This window comes from Schistocerca cancellata, chromosome 1 (assembly GCF_023864275.1).
Source record: "Schistocerca cancellata isolate TAMUIC-IGC-003103 chromosome 1, iqSchCanc2.1, whole genome shotgun sequence".
NCBI lineage: Eukaryota > Metazoa > Arthropoda > Insecta > Orthoptera > Acrididae > Schistocerca > Schistocerca cancellata.
The window spans coordinates 753,213,910-753,239,592 of NC_064626.1; the positions used below are offsets into that span (position 1 = coordinate 753,213,910).

Consider the following 25,683-nt stretch of genomic DNA (forward strand, 5'->3'; position numbering starts at 1 on the left):
TATTCAAACGTACCTATGTTCTGTATTTTAATTTAAAAAACCTACCTGTTACCAACTGTTCGTCTAAAATTGTGAACCATATGCTTGTGACTATTACAGCGCCATCTATCACAAAGCGAAAAGAGTGGTCCAACTGAAACATTCATATTTCTTTATGTACTACACGAATATGTAATAAAAAAGGGGGGTTCCTATTTAAAACCGAGCGAGGTGGCGCAGTGGACTCGCATTCGGGAGGACGACGGTTCAACCCCGCGTCCGGCCATCCTGATTTAGGTTTTCCGTGATTTCCGTAAATTGCTCCAGGCAAATACCGGGATGGTTCCTTTGAAAGGGGACAGCCGGCTTCCTTCCCCGTCCTTCCCTAACCCGATGACCTCGCTGTCTGGTCTCCTTCCCCAACCGATCCGATCCTATTTTAAAAAAAACGCAGTTGATATCTGTTTGACCTATGGCAGCGCCATCTAGCGGGCCAACCATAGCGCCATCTGGTTTCCCTCTTCAAGTTACACGAGTTTCGTCCATTGTAGTTTTTTCGTTTGACGCTTATTTCGTGAGATACTTGGCCCGGTCACGATCAATGGACCACCCTGTATATTGGACAACTGTATTGTCCAGTGTTATTGGCAGTCTAGGGCCCCGCGTAAGACGAACGGAATCAGCTACACGCTGTCGCCCAAAGCTCCGTCAGGAGCACCTAATGAAAGCTAAGAGTTACGCCTTGTGTTTATCACTGCTCTCGTCCACGCCGTTAGGAGACCTCTGTAGAGCAAGATGATACCCGTGCTGCAACGACGCGAACAGGACACGAGAAATCCACTTTTTCTGGTCCCGCATTACGCGCCGTGGAGTAGTGTCAGGAAGTAATGGCTCTCCGCAGAAGGATCGGATCCGCGCGAGTGGGATGCCATCGGAAAATCGCGAGAAAATGGATGCTGGGCGTCGCGTCGGCGTCGTGGCCCTATAAGGCATGCGCGGCGGGGCAGAGTGCGCGGGGCGCGCCGAGGCGAGGAACCGCCGGCCTCTGGCGGCGCGTCCTCCCCCCCACATAGACCCGTCCGATCCGGTCGCGCCGGCGCAGCGCGGCGGCCACGGCGCAGCCGCTCCGCGCATGCGCCGCCGGCTCGGCCCGAGCGGCCTTCCGCGCCACCAGTGCCGCTAGGAACCTGCGAGTGTGAGCAGTGCCTTCCTGCCAGCTCTGCTCTGAGTCGCGACCATGAGTGATCCCAACCCCAGCACGCAGAGTATAGCGGACTACCTGGCGCAGTTGCTCAAGGACAAGAAGCAGCTGGCTGCTTTTCCCAATGTCTTCATACACGTCGAGAGGCTCCTGGACGAAGGTAAGCTGCCGCCACAGGGGGAAAATCTAGGACGGAAACATTCGCGTCGGATGTCAGCGGCGCCTCCTCTGCGTGGGTGTGTTGAGTGTGCGCGAGTGCCGTGGTGCTCCTTCGTCAACTTCGCTCTCTTTTCCTGCGTGTGTATTGTTACGCAATCGCTTGTGCCAGGTCTTTATTTTCTATTTGGTGGTATTCCTGTTTTAGTGGAAGGTGGTGTGCGTGCATGTGCAAGGCGGTGACTCGGGCCGGATCATATGATGAGTATTTTCGCACCTCGGCTACGTCACCTGCTATTCTTAGGACAAGCGAAGGCGCGCAGCTGCAACGGTGCGACGACGCTTCCGCGAGCTTCAAGGGCTTTCCTGCTACTGTGTGCTGTGCTCCGGCGGAGAGAACCCAGATACGCAAATCTCAAGACTGTGGTCCCACAAATGTGTTCCTGTCGGCAGTCGGAGACGCGCTCGTATTTCCTGTTAATGCAGCAACGGGGTCACTACAAGTGCCTAGACTGACGTATTTTTAGAAGATACGCGCTTTTGCTCGTTCCGCCAGATGGTGAGAGCCTTTTTGAGGACGAAATTTGTCGTTCGTGCTGCTTCAGGATGTAGTTCATTGCAACTATATGCCAGACTTTTTTTTTTCACGTCGTTTCATACGTAATATTGCACAGAGGTAGCTTTCTTTTCCTTGCCGTTCCATTCTAGTAATCATCACCACACGCAAATAGCTTTTAAAAATTGCGTTGTCGCTAATCGTGTCCGTCATTAATAGGGCCTGCGGATAGTCCGTGTCACTTACTGCGTACTGACTGTGATATTCTTTTTCCTTTGTCTTGGGCGATTCGGAGAAGGCAGGGGTTGTGGGCGAGATAGGCGGACACAAGGACGGGACGGGCGCGCGCACCCCGCCGCATTCCTTAGCGCTACTGCCTGGGCGGCAGCCATCTTGAGAGGAGTGCCTGTCTGCTTCCCCCCTCCCCTCCCTCCCGCTGCCAAAGTCCTTCTGTTCTCTTCAGCGCAGACCACAAAGTGCCAGAACCGAGCGGCAGGTTCAGTGTAGAGTGGAAACTGTTGCTTCCTTCCCTGCGCATATACAGGATGGTTGGCAATTTGAAAACGTCAACAACCAATGTAAAGAGATGCAATAGATGTGTGTGAGTGCGCGCAACAGTTGTTTGCTCCCCGTTTTTCCCTGGTACTTTCCCGTTCTGTAAGAGAAGTGGTGTAAAGGCTCGAGTATCTCTGTTCTCCGCATAAGCCTATTTAAATTCTAGTGTTTTTACGCCTTCCACGTGTTTACAGTTCCGCCGCGAACATTTTTTTTTCCTGAGAAACGCCTAGCCGGTAATGCTGAAGGACAGATACGCATAAAGATTGTCACTAAAACGGCACTTTTGTTTTGTTGGCTTGCTTTCTGTGTGTTTTATCAAATCGTACTCCGTCCGATTTGCGATCAAGGTTTAGATCAGTTATGATATTCCAAACCTGTCTACTGATAAGTTGTATTCCGAAACGTCTCTGATACGGTATGCTAGTTTGCAGCCAAGTCACAAACAAGTCAAAATATCCAAAACAACGAGAACCCGTACGAATGGAATAAATAATAGATAATGTTACCCTAGAACGAGGTGGTGTTACGCCTGGCAACATATTCATTTCCCGTCCTCACTGAAGGACATGTAGACAGCACACATTTTGAGATAATTCCATCCTGATTAAAATTTACATTGCACGATCTGCGTAACACCGAAGAGACCACTGCAGGTTCTTTTAAGTGCGAAGCTCGAGTTCTCGCACGGTTTATTTTTACGCTGTGAAGAACATCAGAGATCAATTCCGTAACACTATCCGTACATTTTTCTCTGGTGTTTTTATTCGGTAATCTAGACGCAAAAGTGTACAGAAACTAAGGAAGTTCGTAAACAATGTTCAAATGTGTGTGAAACTATGGGACTTAACTGCTAAGGTCATCAGTCCTATGCTTACAAACTACTTAACCTAAATTATCTTAAGTACAAACACACACTCACACCCATCCCGAGGGAGGACTCGAACCTCCGCCGGGACCAGCCGCACAGGTTCGTAAACAAATCGCTTGTAGTTCTGCTGTTGTATATTTCTGTTACAGCTACGCGTCTTGAGCAGGTGATACAGTATTGCTCTTACATGTCGTCACTTTCGGGATTTTTGTTTACTTAGCAACTACTAATGCCCTCTACTTCCATGTCGGAATTTGGCACTGCGCCACAGGTTCTGAATGCGTCCGGGATCAAATGAATGGTACGAGCCGATGAAGCAGGTAGAGCACTGTCACGAGAGTTTAGTGGCGGTGCTGTGCGATGGCGTGTTTTGACGTGCAGCCTCAGTAAGTTCCAGAAGTGTCAGTGCTCAGCTGACATTGCGTGACGTTGATATCGCTGAACACTGGTGTCACAAGCGAGGGACCTGTGGCGTGTAAACACGTAGTGTTGTACTGACAACAGCTTGTGCTGCGCCCGGCCGTAGGCGAAAGCAACAATGCGCAGTAGAGTGATACTGAATGCCCCCAGGGGTCCTTTTCCAGTCGCTCTGCCTTCGCTGTTTAGTAACTTGCGTAGATAGCGCACAGCCGGTTGCAGTTCATGCATACTGCGCCTCCCATCCCCATTCTTGCTACAAAATCAGTTTTGTAGCAACGGGGGGAGGGTGCGCCATAAATCTATGTAGGGTTATTATGGTTGGTCTTACCTCAACATATTCATAGCGGATCAGATCTTATTAGATTACATAACAACGTAAAGAACTATGTCTACATGCACTTCTTGGATTTAAAGGAACCGTGATGGTTACAGCGGGTGGAGAACCAGTGTTCTGTGGCCTTCAACTGATACTGCGGGATAAAAGCAGGACACAGAACTTGGTTTACACCCTAGTAATTTTATGATGTGACTCCTGATGAGGAACCAAATTGTTTCTTCAACGATGTCTTTGCAGATTCATTATCACGTCGTAAGAGTCAAGACACTGATTGCTGAGTTTGCGTGATGTTACTCCAAACTAGAAAGGTGTCGCTTTAATAACTACTTTATGTAAAGAAGTTGGCTGTTTTCATCTTCAACGGACTCCGACATTAATTCCAAAACATGCGCCTTACAGTTTTCCACAGTTACAAGATTGTGGAATGTTGAAATAATCGTGGTGAAATAAGGAGAGAAACGGAGACTCATAGAAGCCAACCATCTTAACACACACACAATGTATTTCAATACTCTTGTCGTTCCCAATATTTTAGTTGCAACAGGGTCAACAAGCACGACAAATTTCTTGAAAGAAATTGGTTTCTTGCGCTGCCGGTCTTTTTATATCGATTTCATTTTTATTATTTCCATACAAAATAAAATTTGTGTAAAAAATGCCTTTTTATGATCTTTTGCCTTAGTGAAATATTCATTACCCAGAAACTTGTAATTAAGTATAAAGATATTCTTTGACAGAGAAACCAATTTTTTTAATAACTGCTAATTACGCGTTGCTTCGATATTTTAGTTGCTGCACATCCATTATGCAAGAATAGAAATAAATAATTCTTCAAAGAGTGCTAAAAGTCAGAGTTGATTGATATTTATTACATCACCTGTGCACATAAACGTGGCGTAAAAAGTGTGTGAAGGTTTGTAAACAATGTTGAACTTATGGGGGATTTAAGTATCATTACATACTTGCCCTACTGAGCGAAATGTGATGTTATGAAATTATTTTCAGAAGCAATTGTAGACATTAGCCCCATTCATTTCTGAAAATAATTTGTATAGATGAAAGTATAGGCTTTCTTGGCGAATTTCGGTGACGAAGTTTCATGGAATGTACAAAGTTGTTACTCCACTGATACACCAATGTTTCGTCCATGGTTTGTGTTATTAAAGCGCATCTAATCCGCCACAGATTTGATGCCCTTCATCCTCATTGCAAATGTCTCCTTTTACGTAGTTCATTGCAGCACACCTGAAAACAAAAACGTCCATGTTGAAGTTGCTAGTTTTGAATGTTTATGCTGAGAGACTCAACGAAAAAGATTATTGGTTTGCTATCGTTGCCTAGGAAACCAAACTGATAGATATTTACACTGAACCGAATTTCTCTTTACGCAGCTGTAATTGATTCTTTATTGTCCGTGAAAATGATGGAAAATGTATGTCGAACTTCGAGAAACGATTGGTATAATACGTTGAAGGTGAAGTTGTCTCGGCGCTAGAAAATTTCTATCAGCAGTGAGGTGTTTAGAAATACTCGAGAACCGCCATCGGTCTGGAGGGAATCTATTTAAGGTATCGTTGGCTCCGTGAAAACAGGTGTGTCCGTCCGCATTTGAAAATTCCGCAGAAGTTCCACGAGGTGACGGCAGTTTTCAGGATAGGATCCAACATCACCAAAGTCCAACAACGTAGAAAGTAATTTTCGAATTATTTAGTAAGTTCTCAGAGCATTTCTGTGTTCAGTTACTGATTTCTCCAATTTTTTGTTTTCATTATTTTGTTTGCAGTGGAGTTCTCTAGGAAGCAGCTGTCAAGGAAGTGAACAGTGTCACGCACATTCTACATGCCAGGGACAAATATGCATTCGTTTTTCAGTATTAGAGTAGGACTTCGATGGCTACAGAAATTCATCGTATTACTCGCCCGTTTCTTAGCGTGTAGCTGAAAACTGGACGTCACAGGATATAGTACTGAGCTTTAAATAAGAGTTCACATGATTCAATGCACGCTCTGTTTGTTAGCTTGGTTGGAAATGAGTTTGGAGATAAGATTCTCTGCTGTGACGTATGAGCCAGTAATTAATGGCTCGCTTCTGCGAATGCATCCCAAAGGTTAAGGATAATAATGTTTTGTGTAGGCGGTCAATGACAGCTTGCAGAACCTTCTTAATAAGTGACTGTTTTCGGTCAGTTTAGGACCGTTTACGGGTTGTGTGAGAATTCATTAGTTGAGCATCATGCGTCTACATTTCCACTTGAATAAATAACCTGGTAGTCTACATCTGTATGTCCGTAGCTTCCTAAACTGAATGTGTATACTGTGGTAATCGTTCCGCCTTTCTCTCTCCAATTAACCCATCCTGGTGGGGGTTTCGGAGATGTCAGAAATATCTAGGAATCTCTTGAACAAATGCTCTTCTGCGGACGGTCTGTAGTTACTGTTTCCAGAGATAGTGTAATCGCACAGTAGTGGATTTCTTCTCTTATTTACAGGTAATACCTTACATTTATTTACGCTTTGTTTCAGTTGCCAGTTCCTGCACAAAACCATCTATCCTCCGCATGTCTTAGGCATATGTTTTGTGTTCCGCAGATGTACTGTGATAGCCTTCGTTGTTCTGCATGCAGGAATGCGTAGTAGATCTGCAGCTCAGTCACAGTATGCGTAATTCTATCAGCGTTTTATGTACGAGCTGACAGCATTTCTCGGGTATTCGTGTTGCCAATTTTCTATCTGAAAAGGTAACAAAAAATTAACTGTTTTTTAGTGAAGTATTTCATTTCCATATATTCGTGAAAAAACATTTCATATTATGAAACCGCCACAAAAAAGAAATACATGTAATGTACAAATGTATAACTACAGTATGCAATGTACAAAATGTTATCCCGGACAGTTTCTGTACGCTGGGCACAGCTGGTTGGCGTGTCTGCAACACGATTTTGTAGATGTCTCTGTGCCAAAGCCTCTTCATAGCCCTACAGACGACTGCCCTTTTCGCCTGCAGAAGTTTGCGCTTCGCAGTTGAAAGCTGTCAAAAGCTCTGCCACATGCCAGGGATTTTGTTGACCAGACTGTAGGCGTGACTGAGTAGTAAAGAATAGATGTATTAAAACTTCAGGCATTACGCGGCATTCTTTTAAAATATATCAATATTTATGACGTCACATCCTGAACTGTGTGTAGTACCATGATATGTAGGTGCATTTAGCGGCATATGAGGAAACTGTCGGCGAAATTTATTGCGAATACAGTTAGCAGCACAGCAGTTATACATTTAAACGTCATGCATGATGGTGCGGTAGTTTTCCACGTATCTCATTGTTTATGACGTCATATCCTCTGAACTGTGATCGGTAGGGGATTCTTATTCTCCCAGAAATTGTTGCCTGACAGTAGGGGATATGTGGACCGAGTTCGGTTTAAGAGCAAAAATCTACGAAAGATACATAGATACGTTTTTATATTATTTACGGGTAACACTGTAGAATGGTTCACTTTTTGTAAAACTTGTTAATGTACGATGGTTGTATAATTGCTTCTCTTATAATGTGAAACTGGTCCTAACCGGACCGAGGTCGGTTGATTAGTGAAGTGCAGCTATTGTGATGAAGTTTAGTTGCTGGCGTGTATTCGGAGCACGCAGTGGAACCGTACTGCCGTAACGGTAGCGACAGACTCCAGCAATGCGCCTAACGGTGACACAGTGGCCTGAAGCCAGCGCGACACCTGAGCTTCATCGCAAACTTCAGCTCGCAGATCAACGTTTTTGCTGAAGCTGCTCGCTACTTCTTTTGAACAGCTGAGCGAAGTTCGTCAACACAAGTTTCACGAACCACGACGCCACATCCTGAGGAGACTTCGGCGAATGTCTTCGCACTAACGTGGCTGGTGACGTTGGTCGCGTTAGAAAGCAGCATGGACACTCCTTTCCACGGATTCCTGCAAGACGACATTCCTCTGTTACGTTTCAGCAAAGGATTTTCTTCCAGAAGCTTAAGGCACGTGAGCTTTCCATTGTGCGCTGTTACCAATATTTACAGAGCCGGAAAGGAAGAGAATCGAAGCGTTTGAAGCGTTGTTTTCTAAAAGGATGCTCAAAATTAAATTGACTGGTCCGTTGAGAAATGATCTGCGAGGAAAGGGCTATAAAAACAGTTGACTAGAGAAAGAGATAATGTGATAGGGTGTGTTAAACATCAGAGACTTACCTTCCGAGCCACTCCAGATAGCCGTAAGGGCACAAAACTGTAGGATAGGAGAAAAAATAAAAAAATTAAAGAACGCTATATGGAAGCGTGTCTTCATTGTATTTAATAGTCGCACGTACGGACCGCCTTACTCAGTAGACTAAACTTTGATCTACATATTCCCTGGAAACCACTGCACACTTAGTGACATTTATTGATATTTGTTCACGTCCCATTCGCTGTTTGAGTGTGAGATGAATGATTATTTCATTCCGAGCTGTCATTTGTCTTCCTGTACCTTCACGCTACAGGTTGAGGCAGTTATTCGGAGATGATGAGGCTAGTACATGAAGGAGTAGCATGGAGAGTTGCACCAAACCAGTCTTCGTGCTGAAAGCAACATCATCATCATCATCAAGAATATCCACAAGGTTTGTAAGTCGCCAACTAAAAAGTACTGGAATCTTCTAAGCAAGGCTTTACGATGTGCACAACATCTTTGACTGCCATTCGCGTTTTCTGGCGTATCTGTTCCTCTCTAACCAGTCAGAAGAAGTCATTGGTGTGACACCCTCTTTGTAGCGCTCTTGTGTCAACTGGTCTGATACTAATTTCACACACTTGAGTAATACTCTAGTATGACCCTGCAAATGTTTCTTGAACGATCTCACTCTTAATCGACGGTAGTTTTTCAATATCCTCTCGATAAATCGAAGCATTCCGTTTTCTCCACGTACAACTTGGCTTTGTGGTCACCACCCCATTTCATACGTTGTTTACTATTAGGTATTGTACCAGTCGACTCTACCTGCTACTCATCAAATTGCGTAATCAAACGGCACTTCTTGGAATTCACTGTTCAACAGTTTTCTACATTAAGAGGTAGTCGCCATTATTTGAAAAGTATATTTCGTCAAATTCTTCAACTATTTGGTACAATTTTTATTGATTACAACATTCTCGTAGGTACTACTACCCGCGGAGTCATTAATGTATGACACTAGAAATGGATCTGTTTCACTTCCTTGGGGTACATGACATATTTCTTCCCGTCGTCCTGGTACATGGATGATTAAAAATTCATCGTCGCATATAAACATTGAAACGTTCCATAAACATAAATTAACCAGGAATATCCCAGAACGAAATGACCATGAAACAATTTTCTGTTTTGGGTGGCGAAGAGAAGCGATCTAGATGCCATTCCAACCGAGGCAGTTACTCAGTGTCCCATCCCCTTGCAGTCAGTCATCGCTGCACTCCACAGGAAGTGCCTGGAGTTGTGGGAGGACGAATGGCTGGCGGTGACGGCCAATAAACTGCGGTTGGTAAAGTCAACCACTCGGCCGTGGCGTTCCTCCTGCCGGCTGCCCAGGCGGGAAGAGGTGGCGCTCACACGTCTTCGGATCGGACAGTGTCCTCTGACACATAGCTATTTATTACGGCGGGAGGATCCTCCGTTTTGTGATGCTTGTGGTGTGCACATCTCTGTCCGACACATTTTAACAGACTGCATTTTATACCGTGATGCAAGGGCAGAAGCACAAGTTGATGGGGATCTGCCCTATGTTTTAGCTAACGATGAGACGTGTGTGTCTAGGGCTTTTAAGTTTTGTGATGCGTCTGGACTCTGGCCTAAACTTTTAGGCTGGAGGTTTTAGTGTATTGCAGAGTGGCTGACTCCTCCCTTTTTTCCTTGCGGTCAGCCAGCCACTTCCATCTGCTACTTTGTTTTAGCACCTTCTACCCTTTTCTTCCCGTGTTGTCCATGTTTCACTGTTGACGCCCTGCTTCATCCCACGCTTCGGTGTGGGTGAGCACATGTTTTTCAATGATTGTTCCCCGTGTTTTCTGTTCCGTTATATGTAAATGTTCTGAGTTTTTTCTTGACACCTGTCTCACTATGATACTGAACGGGCGCTGAAGACCTTGCTGTCGTGCGCCCACACAACCCTTCTACTACTACTACTACTACTACTACTACTACTAAGTTACTCAACAGTGAGACCTGGCTGCTCGGTGGTGCCAGCTGTGACCAGCCAGTAGGCGGGCCCTCTCTGCAGCACTTAATGTGAAAGGGAAGTGCCTCACCCACTAATGAGCTTCGTAGCAGACGCGGAAATTCCACGTTTCCTTCGTGCTGCGGCAGCGGCGTATCGTTTGCCTCCCTGCAGTCGCTATCTGCTCATAGACCCGTATCTTGTCGAAGAGCAGCGTGTCTGGAAGCACTTGGCTGCCCCATTTTTAGACAAAATGTTGTCGTCCTACGCCAGGACTGCATGAGAGTAGAACGATTGGACAGATTTAAGCTCTCCCCCTCTCCCCCCCCCCCCCAAAAAAAAAGTCGCCCTTATCTCTACCACAGGCAATTCACGTTTGGGTAGTAAAAGCCGTGGTTGTCACAGGAATTCGGTTCTCTCTAGAAGTTGTTTAGGGATTCAAAGATATGAAAAGGATATTTTACAGTCGACTGCCACTGCTTGGCATTACACTATCTGCTCTCGAGAATGCGTTAAGTATTCCGTGCCGAAGACCTAATATTACATTAATGCATAGTAATGTACGGAGAACCGGAGCTTCTTGAGTGCACAGTGAAAACAATTCAATGTGTGGTAGATTTATTATTATAGCGGAAAGCTTCATTGCCAGAGCTAGATTTTTACTAAAACTTCCTGGCAGATTAAAACTGTGTGCCGGACCGAGACTCGAACTCGGGACCTTTGCCTTTCGTGGGCAAGTGCTCTACCAACTGAGCTACCCAAGCACAACTCACGCCCCGTCCTCACAGCTTTAGTTCTGCCAGTATCTCTTCTCCTACTTTCCAGACTTTACAGAAAGTAGAAGAAGAGGTACTGGCAGAACTAAAGCTGTGAGGACGGGGCGTGAGTTGTGCTTGGGTAGCTCAGTTGGTAGAGCACTTGCCCACGAAAGGCAAAGGTCCCGAGTTCGAGTCTCGGTCCGGCACACAGTTTTAATCTGTCAGGAAGTTTCATATCAGCGCACACTCCGCTGCAGAGTGAAAATCTCATTCTACATTTTTACTGTTGACTAACTTGAAATTTATCCAGATTTTGACACCTGTAACTGAAGTTGATTAGGACGTAAGTTTCTTTATGATGGTCTTATTTTAGTAGTCTTCTTTATTGGTATGAGTCTTATGGTGAGCGCTCTTCCGTAAGCCACTCTTCTAGTGACCGAGCAGCTCGAAGGCTTATTCTAGCAGCCACTGTAACAGTGTTCTCAAACCAGAGTTCCTGTGTAATATCTGGCGACGCAAGCTACGTCGCTCCCACTACTGTACTACGCTTCTTCGTATCGATAACGAACTACAGATCGCCTTGCGTCAAATGTTCATTAAGGTATTGAGCATCTGAAGAAGAGCTGTAACTGCATTTATGACTAGCACTGTGTGTTTGCCCAGATTCTTTTTCTCCATAGATTAAGTAACTGAAAGGCGGCTGAGGTGGCCGAGCGGTTCTAGGGGCTTCAGTCCGGAACCACGCGGCTGCTACGGTTGCTGGTTCGAATCCTGCCTCGGGCATGGATGTGGGTGATGTCCTTAGGTTAGTTAGGTTTACTTAGTTCTAAGTCTAGGGGACTGATGACCTCCGATGTTGAGTCCCATAGTGCTTAGAGCTATTTGAACCATTAAGTAACTGAAAGAAATGTGGAAAGCGCATCTTCTGCCATTGGTAAAATGGAGACAGAAGCGGCGTTTAAGTATAAACACATGTCGACAAAACGGCGTAATATCTTGTTTAATTATCAACAATAGGCGGAGAAATGCCAAAAATTTTGTGGTAGCTGATAGATTTTTTTTAATACTCATTGGGCAGTTGTGTGGTAGACCTTGCTGATGAATAAAGCATGAATTCACTATCAAGAGGTTTTCTTTAGGGCAGTATCTCGGAACAAGGAAGAGTACGTACCAAATAATTACTGAAAAAGTGACAAAAAGGGTTACGAGCGCAACGTTCCCGTATGTTAAGGACTTGTGAAGGGTGACGATATTTTCTAAGAATGGAGCAATAGTGACAGAGTACTTGGTGCATACACGTGAGAACGCTCCGAACACTCAATTCTAGACGAGGAAATGTCAAACTATGGTTTCAGTTACGTCTCGTTGGATGTAAACGGTAACACGCACCAAACGTGTTCTTTAGGCATAACAATGATTCACAAAACGAAACAAATGTGAAATAGCAGTAATATGTCCATCAGAAGTATTTTGCCTAAATATAGGACATTAAAGGTAGAGGACAGCATATTGGAAGCTAAGCGTTGTTATTTTCAACGTCATTTCAAAAGATTTGTTTCTAATTTTGTAATGCCTTCAGCAGCACTTTACATTCGTCCTACAGGTAAGATCCCAATACTTTCTTTAATTTAGTTTCCGGGCAAGTAAAGGCGTTGTTGAAAATTGTGTTATGCCAATTTTACAACTGTTTGTTGTTGGCAGGTCATTGTGTAAAAGTTCTCACCCGTTTCTGTTGTTGACCTGTAGTCGGGACCGTATGCTTGCACCGTCTGTGATTCGAGATTACGAGCGAGTGGTGCAGATGCTGTGACTCCCGTAATGAAGAGGCCAAAGTTGAGCACTTGCGCCAGGGGTCAAGTCTGTATAAGCCCTCGTTCTCCTAGTCTGTGCTCCAAGTGGCTGGCCGTGATTGCGACTCAGCTGCTACCGGACACCGACAGAGATTCCACTATTGTTCTCCAACTCTTTCTCTAACGGTGCCGGCTGTGGCAGCGATGTTTTCTGAGACGCAGAATGTGACACCCACATCTAGATTGTCCCTACAAGTGCGCCCTCGAACATCTATGGTTGAAAGAGATTTCAGCTAAGGGTCGAAAACCTTAGAGAATACGACAAGGGCGACGACATGCCTGAAAATTCGCCAGGAAGTAAGCCGGTTGTGGCTGCTCATTGCCTTGTACTTGCGGTTTTAATCCTCCTCCGTACTCATCCTACCCAATGCGCCTTTTTTCTCACAGAATAATTGATGTAGATGCAGGATCTGATCCCTGTAACTCCTCTTTCTTGTCGCACTATATAGGTTCGTTCAATAAATTGTCATCAGCACGTCTTTAACATGCTTAATTTTTTCAATTTTATGCGATAGCGATTCAATTTAATATTGGCCCAGTGTGAAAGTTTAGTTACGTCCATGAGTTGACATGGTAACGATACACGATGGAAGCTATCCTGGCAACGTAGGTACATAACTAAAACTTGTAAGGCGCTGGTGGTTACACTATTCTCTAATATTTTGTGTTGGACGTCTAAGGCTAGTGCAAGGTGTAATATTGGTCGACATAATAAGGAAGCAACTATAAAAGCTGGTAGATCCAATTGATATTCACATCAGGATGAAATTAAATTTCAAAATAATCAGCAATCTTGGTCAGTGCTTTCCTTTTTATTATTTTTTTTAGATGTTTTGTGCATTTTATGCAAGGCTGAAAATTCCTTCGTTTGGTCAGTTAGCTGAAACTTGCGTTTGCATTTTTGAGAACAGTACAATCCTGTTTGTGGGTGTGTTGGCCTCTGTACGTTTCCCGTGATAAAAATTGAATCCTTGTCGTAGTTATTTGCCCTTAAGAAAAGTTTTATTTTCGGAAAGAATATAAAGAGTATCATAAAGTGTTGTGTCGAGTTCATTGACTTTGTGTGAATCGCCTTCGAAAGTGGGAATCCTAACGTTGCAAGCCGTAGTGAGCAGGTAAAGGCGACAGAAATGTAGCGAACTTGTCGCGCGTTGTTACTGCAGCAGTGTGTTGATCAGAACGACGTTTCCTCCGTTATTGCTGCTGATACTGGCTGTAGGACCCGCCAGAATATGAGCACCTGCAATTTCTTCCGAGATTTGAACGCACCAAATATTACAGTCACTTTCATCGATAAATTGGAGTATTCCAAGTTAGTCAGTGTGTCACGAATTTAATTCATCTTCTCAGCTAAAAGTGCTATTTGCATATTGATCAAATGTAGAATTTTCAATACGACGAGACCGTTTAACAAACACTGCGTCTTGTTTCGTTCGAGTAGCGTGTGCATGGGACGTGGTAGAAGCGTCCCAAATAATATATTAATTTAATATTCCCAGTGTGATAAGTTCGCTTAGTGTCGAGTCTGAGTAGTACTTCTCGTTAAGTAAAAGTTACTGCATGACGAGCACTTGCATTTACATGGTGTTCATAAATTAGTTATACTAAAGTAGTAACCTTTAATTGTGAACAGGGTAAGTAACTTACAGAAATACACATATATGCTACTGTGCTTTCCGACATGTCCATAAAAACAAACACAATTTTTGATCTAGCAGCCATTACCTGTTAAGACACAACGAGTTATTACAGACCCTGGCTGCGAATAGGCATTGATTGAAATCAATGGGGAAAGTTGGAAATTTATGCCGTACCAGGATTCGAACCCAGGTCTTGGGTAGAACTCCTGTCTCTGGATGACCCAGTGGTCAGAACCTATGCCTAGTAAGCAGGCAACCCGGGTTCGAATTTTGCTCCAGCACAAATTTTTAGCTTTCCCCATTGATTTCACTCGCAGTCAAGGTCTCTAATTCCTGTGTGTCTTACAGAAATGTGTGATAAAGCGCTGAATGCAGTATTACTTCAAGTTTTTGCTTAACACTTCTAGTGCCTGACTTTCCCGCTATGTGGCGCTATGGGCTATTCCAACAGCATCATGGAGTCGTATGACTATACGGAGCGTGCACAGCGTGTTTATGGTTTCATCAAACAAAATACGCTGGTACAATTCAGAGACGGTTCAGCGCTAAACATCGTAAGCCACCACCTCAAAGAAAAACTGTTATTAATTGGTGCAGTCGTTTCACAGAAACTGGCTGTATATCAGAAAGGACGTCCGGTAAGGGTGGACCAGCATCACTGACGCAACAGTTGAGCAACTTCGGCAGTCTTAAACTGGCAGTCCCGGTAAATCAACGACACGTGCCGGCTTAGAATTGAACGTGCTTAGTGTTAATGTGGAAGGTATTAAGAAAATAAATGTCATTCAAACCCTACAAATTGGCATTGTTGCAAGCTTTAAGAGAAAACGGGCTGTGTTTTATGTATAAATGTTTAACGAATTGAGGACTGAAGAAGATTTTCTTATTAAAACTGTTTTCAGTGACGAAGGCACCACCCATAGCTGCGGCAAAGTGAATCGGCATAATGTTCGGATATGGGGTGAGCAGAAACCATGTACACGTAATCGAGCACGTACGGGACTCGACTAAGGTAAAATGTATTTTCCGCTGTAAGCTGTAACAAGATTTACTGTTCTTCCTCTTTTGCCGAGTCAGCTGTAACTGGACTGCTCCAACATTTTCTAATGCCTCAATCACAACAGGATATGGACACAAAAATTATTTTTCAGCAAGTGGTGGACGACCACATTATCATGGTGAATTTGTTGCTTGCCTCTCCCCATAGAAATGCGGCGACTCGGATTGGACGTCGTGGAGCAATACTCTGGCCACCACAATCACATGATTTAACCCCAATGGATTTCTGCGTGTGGGGTTACATTAAAAACAAAGGTTTGTTCCTCCGCTTTAGGGAAACGTCGACGAGCTGCGACAGGGGATAACACAGGCAGCTGCCGTCATACGTCAAGACTTGCTTCACAGGATTTGGCAGAAATTTGATTGCAGATGGGACATTTGTCGTGTTACAAAAAGTAGTCACATTGGACGTTACTAAATAAAACTGGAACGTATACTGCATTTAGTTTTGTATCAAACATTTCTGTTAGTTATTTACCTTTGTACAACTGCCGGCCGGTGTGACCGAGCGGTTCTAGGCGCTTCAGTCTGGAACCGCGCGCTGGTGCTACGGTCGCAGGTTCGAATCCTCCCTCGGGCATGGATGTGTGTGATGTCCTTAGGTTAGTTAGGTTTAAGTAGTTCTAAGTTCTAGGGGGCTGATGACCTTCCGATGTTAAGTCCCATAATGCTCAGAGCCATTTGATTTTGTTGCTTCGTATCGGTGAGCTGCTTCGGAAAGCTCGGAATATTGACCTGTCAAATCCAAAAAAAATTTCATTCTACTTCTCCGGTTGCTAATACTACTAATATTACTATTCTTCCTCTGCCAGAATCGTCACTGTACTGGAAATGCGTCTGGTCAAGCACGGCACTTTTTCTGCCATTAACATCTGCTTTTTGAAGTTTGCGCCACCCCGGTACAATCTTTCCACTTACGGGAAACTGTGACATTTATCCTTAGTCTTACGTTACGCGGTGATGGCCCGTTCCCAGAGACAAACCTCTTTATCCCAAGTACACCGACGTGTTACCCTATTCATCTCGACTTTATGTAATTTTCTTCAGCCTTTCTTCCTAAAGATCAATGTTGAAGCTGCGAAAGATCGTCGCGAGTTTTGCTGATAACTTTTGTCTCGTCAGGTGATTGGTCTGTAGCGTGGATTTGGCTCTGTCACGGCGTACACGAACTTCGCAGGTAAGAAAAGGTCGAGGAAGGGTACACTGATCGGTCCACCCGAATTCAGGTGCAAGAGAGCTTAAATGCATTTGGGAATGCGACTCCTCTGCGCTTTGGAAAGCGATGAATGCGTGCAGGTGCTTTCATTCTCGTATTAACTCTTTCTTCCAATTGGCTAAAACATTTCTATGACTACTTTAGAAGAGTACAAAGCTTGTAACATTCGTCGAAGTAGTGTCGGTCCAGTTTCTTACAAAACAAAAAAAGGAAAAATCAAAGGCGATGTATTCATCCAAAACAGACGGGCCAAATTACACTTTTTAAGAATGAGATTTTCACTCTGCAGCGGAGTGTGCGCTGATATTAAACTTCCTGGCAGATTAAAACACTGTGCCGGACCGAGATTCGAACTCGGGACCTTTGCCTTCCGCGGGCAAGTGCTCTACCAACTGAGCAACACAAGCACGACTCACGCCCCGTCCTTACAGCCGTACTTCTGCCAGTACCTCGTCTCCTACCTTCCAAACTTTACAGAATCTCTCTTGCGAACCTTGCAGAACTAGCACTCCCGAAAGAAAGGATATAGTGGAGACATGGCTTTGCCACAGCCTGGAGGATGTTTCAGGAATGAGATTTTGACTATGCAGCGGAGTGTGCGCTGATATGAAACTTCCTGGCAGATTAAAACTGTGTACAGGACCGAGAATTGAAGTCGGGACCCTTGCCATTCGCGGGCAAGTGCTCTACCAACCGAGCTACCCAAGTTCGAGTCTCGTTGCGGCACACAGTTTTAATCTGCCAGGAAGTTACACTTATTAAGTTTCACACAAAACTTAAAATATCTTACGAATAAAAGTACTTGCAATTGAAGTTAGTTTTTCTTTAAACATTTCATCATCATCCTTTTATCAGTTACGGTACTGAAGATATAAACTATTTCTTTGATTTTTATGTTAGAAATGTAATAGCAGTCTTCAGCTTAGTCCTGCAACACTGTTACAGTAAGGCCTACCGAAGAGTTACGGGGAGTGGCCAAGAGGAAATGAGTACTAGTTAGGGCGGGATTCTGATGAGCGGATTTGTCAGTCTTTCAACGCACTTTGATTGTGTTTCAGTGACATGTATAAGCGTAGGCGTATAGACAGCTGCTCTCGCACACGCACGGACAGACAACAGACAGAAGGGAATGTGTGTGGGCTGCGGGCCTGCGATAACCCCTGTGACGTAGCGGTCGCCTATCGCGCCTTCTTACCGCCCCTCGGCACAGCAGCTCACATCACTCCCCTTACTCAGGCTGATGTCACTGCTGCATTATCTTGCGTCTTTGTATCTGGTATTGGTGCAGCACGGTTACATGATCGTTCCTTTTTTCGTTTGGTAATATCGACAATGCATGAAATAATGAGTAGAATGTGTGGCCTAACTCCAGAACGGCTCATTTCCGACCTACGGTTATTATAGAAATCTCCTTCGATTCGACGTCCCTGAGACCCGGACTTCATCATCAGGTTACTTTGCTCCGCCCTGCATCTTGAATGAAGTCGAACTGCCTACATGTTGCGGCATAGCTATAGAGGCCCATGGTCATGATGACGGAGAGTTTCAGCCATCGGCAGTGTAGTGTTACTTTGTAGGAATCGGCATGGGTTTCGAAAAAAGACGGTCGTGTGAAACCCAGCTCGCGCTATTCGTCCACGAGACTCAGAGGGCCATAGACACGGGTTCACAGGTAGATGCCGTGTTTCTTGAATTCCGCAAGGCGTTCGATACAGTTCTCCACAGTCGTTTAATGAACAAAGTAAGAGCATATGGACCATCAGACCAATTGTGTGACTGGATTGAAGTGTTCCTAGATAACAGAACACAGCATGTCATTCTCAATGGAGAGAAGTCTTCCGAAGTAAGAGTGATTTCAGGTGTGCCGCAGGGGAGTGTCGTAGGACCGTTGCTACTCACAATATACATAAATGACCTTGTGGATGACATCGGAAGTTCACTGAGGTTTTTTGCAGATGATGCTGTGGTGTATCGAGAGGTTGTAAGAATGGAAAATTGTACTGAAGTGCAGGAGGATCTGCAGCGAATTGACGCGTGGTGCAGGGAATGGCAATTGAATCTCAATGTAGACAAGTGTAATGTGCTGCGAATACATAGAAAGATAGATGCCTTATCATTTAGCTACAAAATAGGTCAGCAACTGGAAGCAGTTAATTCCATAAATTATCTGGGAGTACGCATTAGGAGTGATTTAAAATGGAATGATCATATAAAGTTGATCGTCGGTAAAGCAGATGCCAGACTGAGATTCATTGGAAGAATCCTAAGGAAATGCAATCCGAAAACAAAGGAGGTAGGTTACAGTACGCTTGTCGCCCACTGCTTCAATACTGCTCAGCAGTGTGGGATCCGTACCAGTTAGGGTTGATAGAAGAGATAGAAAAGATCCAACGGAGAGCAACGCGCTTCGTTACAGGATCATTTAGTAATCGCGAAAGCATTATGGAGATGATAGATAAACTCCAGTGGTAGACTCTGCAGGAGAGACGCTCAGTAGTTCGGTACGGGCTTTTGTCAAAGTTTCGAGAACATACCTTCACCGAAGAGTCGAGCAGTATGTTGCTCCCTCCTACGTATATCTCGCGAAGAGACCTTGAGGATAAAATCAGAGAGATTAGAGCCCACACAGAAGCATACCGACAATCATTCTTTCCACTAACAACACGAGACGAATAGAAGGGAGAACCGATAGAGGTACTGAAGGTACCCTCCGCCACACACGGTCAGGTGGCTTGCGGAGTATAGATGTACATATAGTGACCGCTTTCAGCGCAGAGGCAAGCTGAACTGCTTCTCCCGCATTTCGGAATGGGGCGCCGCCCATTGAAACATGGATTTCGTCTCTGGTGAGACAACTGACTGGTATTTGCGACTTGTAGTGTACGAATACAGTATCTGATCGACTTACCAGTGGACATTAATATGGGTTGTGTCCACCCCTTGTCTTTGACTGCTTGCACTCTGAATGTATGTGGAAGAGTGGTAGCCGATTCTTCCTTTAGAGCCTAAACCGAAGGAGGTCTGGAGCGAAGTCGACGTCGTTAACTCATAGCAAATGTGTTCCATCAGGTTGAGGTCGGGACTCAGGTCAGCCCAGTTTATTTCACGAATTGCATATTGTCATTAAACTACCCTTTTGATGCACATAAACTGCTACATAGTCTCCCTATTTATGTACGCAAAATACGAAAGTACGTACGCGTAACTAACGACTTCCAGAAGACAGTTTTTTTTTACAAGTACCATATTTCAGGGGGCGTAATGCTGTTCGGAATACAGTCATTTGACTCATTTGGTTTAGCCAACTGCAGTAGGTCTTTAGTTTGATGCGCAACCCGAAGCTTTGCACGTACCTAACTCTTCTTACAAGCCACTTAGCTGTTTTCGCATGAACTCATCTTATGCGATATGCAAGTACGAACAACATACACCATTTCGTCAGTGTCGGTCATAGGATGAATTGATCCATATGTGACCTGTGACCATTTTTAAGGACTTTCCGAAATTATTTGAGGATTACGACAAACTTTTTAACGAATTTTTCCTCCGTATTTGTAACGCAATTCGGTGTGCCTCAATTCCTATCAGCTATGCAGCAACTATTTAATAACCAGTTCAGCAAAAAAAAAAAAAATCCAAAATATGCAACCTGTTTCAAAAATTACTGACACTTAATATTGATATTAAAAAGTGGTATGTAATATGTACAGTATGTTGCATACTTGATGCATATTTGATGCTAGAGTAATCATATCGTAGCCACGTTCATGCAATTGTATTTTGTATCGCAGGTGTGCTGGTCCTCACCGAAACGCATTATAAAATAGAAATGGAATAATTAAAAACATAGGTTCCATTCCGACGTAAGATTTCATAGAGTATATCATTTCACGTGCAGACGAGCTGCATTCTTTGTGAGTTTTCCTCACGGCATGTGTTCGTGTAGTCTCGTTTTGGTAAGCAGCAGCAGCAGCAATTGTTTCTTCGACGTTCGAAATCATGTGTCTGTTTTCTTCAGTTGTGTGCACGAAAGAAGTCATTCCAGTCATGTATTTCTTTTGTCCTCATTTACTTTTTGTATTCGTTGTATTTCGTGTATATTGGTCAGTTCATACGCCACGTTCACTGTCCACCAGTTTGGCCTAGATATTCTTTCACTGGTTCGGCGGTGTTATGACAAGAAATGCTCTATCCAATTGTGAATCGCATGTGCATAGTCTTCGTAAGCGTTGTAGCCGTACCAATCTAAAGTTTATTCTGAAAATTAGAAATGTTTAAATAAGGACACGAATTAATTGCAGAAGAATGTAAAGATTGGTTGGAGCTGACCTGAGGGAAGCACAGTTTGGGTTCAGACAACTGGGACACGCGAAGCAATACAGCCCCACGACTTACTTTAAAAGACAGGGAGAAATTCTGAAAGGGAACTGAAGTTCGGCAAGAAGAAATAAAAACTTCATGGTTTGCCAATGACCCTGTAATTCAGAGTCTGCAAAGGATTTGTAAGAGCAATTGAACGCAATGAATGGTGTGTTGAAAAGGAGTCTTAAAAAGAATATCAACAAAAGTAAAGCAAGAGTGGTGCAATTCAGTTGAATTAAATCAGGTGACGAAGGAATTAGATTAGGAAATAAGAAACCAAAAGTAGTAGATGAGTTTTGCTGTTTGGACAGTAAAATGACGGCCGAAGATGTATAACGCAGACTGGCAACGTTGTCGGGATATATTGACGGCAATGTGCAATTTTTATGGGCAGTGTAAACTTACTTTAAGCAAGTTTCAGTTTCGCGAGATTGTCGCTGGCGGCTCGGCGAGTGCCGGAGCGCCTTGACAGTGCGATACTGTCCTTTGTACCGGGGCCTAATTGCTGGCACGCATTCCGACCGGCCGGACCGGACCAGGTCGGGCTTGACACCATAAATCTCAGATCGGCGGCGTTCCATATAAAGGCGGCGGCGGCGGTGGTGATGGCGGCTCCACCACAGCCAGCAACTATACTCGGACTTCTCATTTATTTGCCGTGCATAAACGTCGTTCCCAACTGAGATTCTGCTTGTGATATACGCCCCAATAAGACATACTTTTGCCGTTAGTCCCCTAAGTCGTGGACAAGGGATGCGGTACGCTGAGATAACATAAGACATGGGATAGCGACATGCACTTTTGCAAACGGCGGTAGTATCGCGTACACAAGGTATAAAAAGGCAGTGCATTGGCGGAGCTGTCATTTGTAATCATGTGATGCGTGTGGGAAGGTTTCCGACACGATGGAGGACGAGAGGAGCTAGATGCATGGGACATTCCATTTCGGAAATCGATAGGTAATTCAATTTTTCGAGGTCCGCAGTGTCAAGAATGTGCTGCGAGTAACAAATTTCAATCATTATGTCTCACCATGGACAAGTGGCCAATGCCCTTCATTTAAATTTGTATAGAATTGTCAGTGCTAACAGACAAGAAACACTACATAAAACGACGATACGACGATGTATCCGTTAGGACAGTGCGGCGAAATTTGCGATTAATGGTCTACCTCAGCAGACGACCGATGCGAGTGCCTTGGGTAACAGAATGACATCGCCATAGCGTCTCTCCTAGGCTCGTGGCCATATCTGTTGGACCATAGACTACTGGAAAACTTTGGCCTGGTTTGATAAGTCCAGATGTCAGTTGGTAAGAGCTGATGGTAGGGTTCGAGCGTGGTGTTTACCTGGAATGGGCTGGTTCCTCGCTTATGTTCGGCTACCTGGAGACAATTGTCAGCCATTTATGGACTTCATGTTCCCAAACAGCGACGGGAGTTTTGTGGATGGCAGTACGGCATAAATCGACCGACATGAATCTTATCTAACATTTTCGAGTTGCTGCGCTACACGGGGCAAATGGTACGACATTATAATAGGAGGTATCCCTTGATTTTTGTCACCTCAGTGTAAGTCCGGCTTATTAGATAAGAGATGTTAATATGCGAGAATTATACTGTAATATAAGCCTTCATCTACAAGGTGTTACGAAACTCATAGTTCAGACAAATACAGAAGGTAGAGAACATGAAAACAAATATATTTCGCAAGCAACATATGGTCTCTGAAGTCAGCTAGTACTGTTAGGGAACATTTTGTTACTGATTCTGATGTAAGCTGTCGTGCCGATGTTACTGATTGGGAATGCGCCCTGTCACTGACATATCCACAGTTCGTATCTTTTGGCGCTTGCGAATTCGCGAGGTTCTCGACCTTGTGCTCAACAACAACGATTCTGCATTCATGTGTCGGCCGGCAGTCTTGGTGATAGGTTTATTGGACCGTACATTCTTCCATTCCGCCTCAACGGACGGAGATATCGCATCTTCGTGGAACCTGTGTTGCCAGAACTGCTGGGGGATGTAATGTTAGACAAAGGACGTACTTCCAGCACGATGGAGCGTCAGCCCATTTCGTGAGGAATCATCTGAGAGCCACCTTCAGGAATCGATGGATCGACCAAGGCGACCATGTGGCCTTGCCACTCAGCTCACCTGCCTGGATCTCTTCCGCTGTGGAAATAGAAGAACACATTGTCTAGAATTACAATCACCGCTGTTACTATTGCGGACATGCCAAAAATCTTGGAACGGACGTGACAGTCAGTGGTCCGACGATGTACTGTGTGCGTAGAGACCAATGGTCGCCCATTGGAGCAGTTTCTCTGCACACCAGTACTGTAATTAGCATGCTACACTACATTCTGTGTAAATCTTCCCTAGCGTCATAAACTGTCGTCAGGGGCTGTGTGTACGACAATTAAATATATTTGATTTGACGTTCTCTACCTCCTTCATTAATTTGAATGAAGAGTTGCTAGATATCACGTAATTATTTTTAATAAATACAATACATGGTTATTACCATTGAAACCTAATGAAAGAAAGAATAACCAAGTTACACTACTCGTGACCAAATTCTTGCAGCTTCAGTTGCGCTAGGAATGGCAAGCAAATCTTTTGTGGCAGATGCATGCACAGTTTAAAATCCAGTAGATTCTCCGCCCGCATCTCGTGGTCGTGCGGTAGCGTTCTCGCTTCCCACGCCCGGGTTCCCGGGTTCGATTCCCGGCGGGGTCAGGGATTTTCTCTGCCTCGTGATGGCTGGGTGTTGTGTGCTGTCCTTAGGTTAGTTAGGTTTAAGTAGTTCTAAGTTCTAGGGGACTTATGACCACAGCAGTTGAGTCCCATAGTGCTCAGAGCCAGTAGATTCTCCATGATCTGTGGCTCTCCTCATTCATTGATGATGATGTCTGCAGGATAGTGCTATTTCTGGACGTTACTGCAAGACCTTTCAACACGGGAACGAAGACAGTTGAGTGATTCCTATGCGATCCAGTTTCTCCTACGTGGGAGGGTATCAAGTCAAGAAACTTCAGATTGTCTCCTTTCTATAGCCACTGTTCGCAAGACTGAAGTGTTTTTGAGGAAACTACTTCAGAAGGTCCACTTGGAGATGCTGCAACGTGTCCTTATAGTGAATAGGTTTCCTGAAGATTCAGATTTGTTCTCTGTGCTTTGGCAGCTACTTCACAACGAATATCTGGTGGCGCTATGTCTGCGAGCTGGTAGAGTTTTTCAAATTTTATTTTTGTAGGAGTTCACAGTCTCAGCGTGTATTGAGAGAGAAACATTGGTCCAATACACTGTATTTTTATTATCTGTGCGATCGGCCAATTTCAACCTTGGGTCATTTTCAAGCTGGAAGCCTAAGATAAGTGCTTGAAAATTACCTGTTGCACAGATAAAAAAGAAAACACAGTATTTGGATCACGTTTTATGCTCACGTTTCATTTAGCATCTAGTCAACTATGTTCGCGTGGTACAATTTGTATCATGCTGGCCACGCACGATCTTCAGCCCTGTAACATGTAAATTTTCATGGAGCTTTGTTCTTGATCGTGATGCCGCAGCATACGTATGCGGTTTAGAGTTTCAGATACTGAACTGGACATCATCACTCGAGAATCAATTCAGTGATCAGCTGATTAACGAAAAGCTGCCCTTTCCAGAGCCAAAACCGTCATCTCAATCAGTGTTGAAGGTCTTTCATCCAACAAGGAACTGTGTCCGGGGAAATGTATCTCCCTGCGACATATCCTGTTGGGTAGAGAGCCTTGAAAGGATTTCATATTTGGATTGCGTATCACATACATAATAATAATAATTCAAGTGGACCCACAGAGCGAGGTGGCGCAGTGGTTAGACACTGGACTCGCATGTGAGAGGACGATGGTTCAATCCCGCGTCCAGCCATCCTAATTTAGGTTTTCCGTGATTTCCCTAAATCGCTCCAGGCAAATGCCGGGATGGTTCCTTTGAAAGGGCACGGCCGACTTCCTTCCCCATCTTTCCCTAATCCGATGAGACCGATGACCTCGCTGTCTGGTCTCCTTCCCCAAACAACCCAACCCTCAAGTGGGCTCTATTATCCGTATCACCTGCTAGTGGCCGACGATCTCTCTAAAGCATTATAACTGCTGCCTGCAGCACTTGCTGAAGAGACAAGGTTGCCGAGAACTATGCGTGTTTTTAGTCGTCATCATCAACGTGCAAAAACACACAAAGATTTTTCGCCATAACCAACAAATTTTTTCACCTATGGCCAAAACCATGTTGACCACGATTGTGAAACGCCGGAATGACAGCTGATACCTGCAACAGGTTCCACCCCTCGCTTGCTGTCGTACAGATAAAAAGGCGGAAGGACAGATAGCTGCCTCTACTGGACGCTTTAAGATGTAAATAGCTAATGAATAAGAGCCACGAACAGTAGGCGGCCCTGGGCAGAGTCGCATTGGGCGGCGTAGCTCACCTTTGGCAAACGGTTTTCAAGGAAAATGGGGAAACAGTCTAGTTGGCAAGTGCGCGGGCTAT

The 25,683-nt window shown here is 44.5% G+C and overlaps 1 protein-coding gene across 9 annotated transcripts in view; it reads left to right on the top strand.

The window, feature by feature from the left end:
• The first annotated feature begins 1,136 nt into the window (after nucleotides 1-1,136).
• Nucleotides 1,137-25,683, top strand: part of LOC126186151 (protein held out wings) — a 419,545-nt gene continuing 394,998 nt past the window's right edge. For 5 of the 9 annotated variants that reach the window (XR_007537298.1, XM_049928193.1, XM_049928188.1 and 2 more), the window contains exon 1: nucleotides 1,138-1,340. Coding sequence is in view for 8 of the 9 variants with exons in the window: in XM_049928193.1 (XP_049784150.1) it covers nucleotides 1,217-1,340 (124 nt within the window). In the remaining variant the exon portion in view is untranslated. Of the gene's footprint in view, nucleotides 1,341-25,683 lie in introns of all 9 variants that reach the window. The other 4 variants (XM_049928186.1, XM_049928185.1, XM_049928190.1 and 1 more) reach the window with 2 other exon arrangements.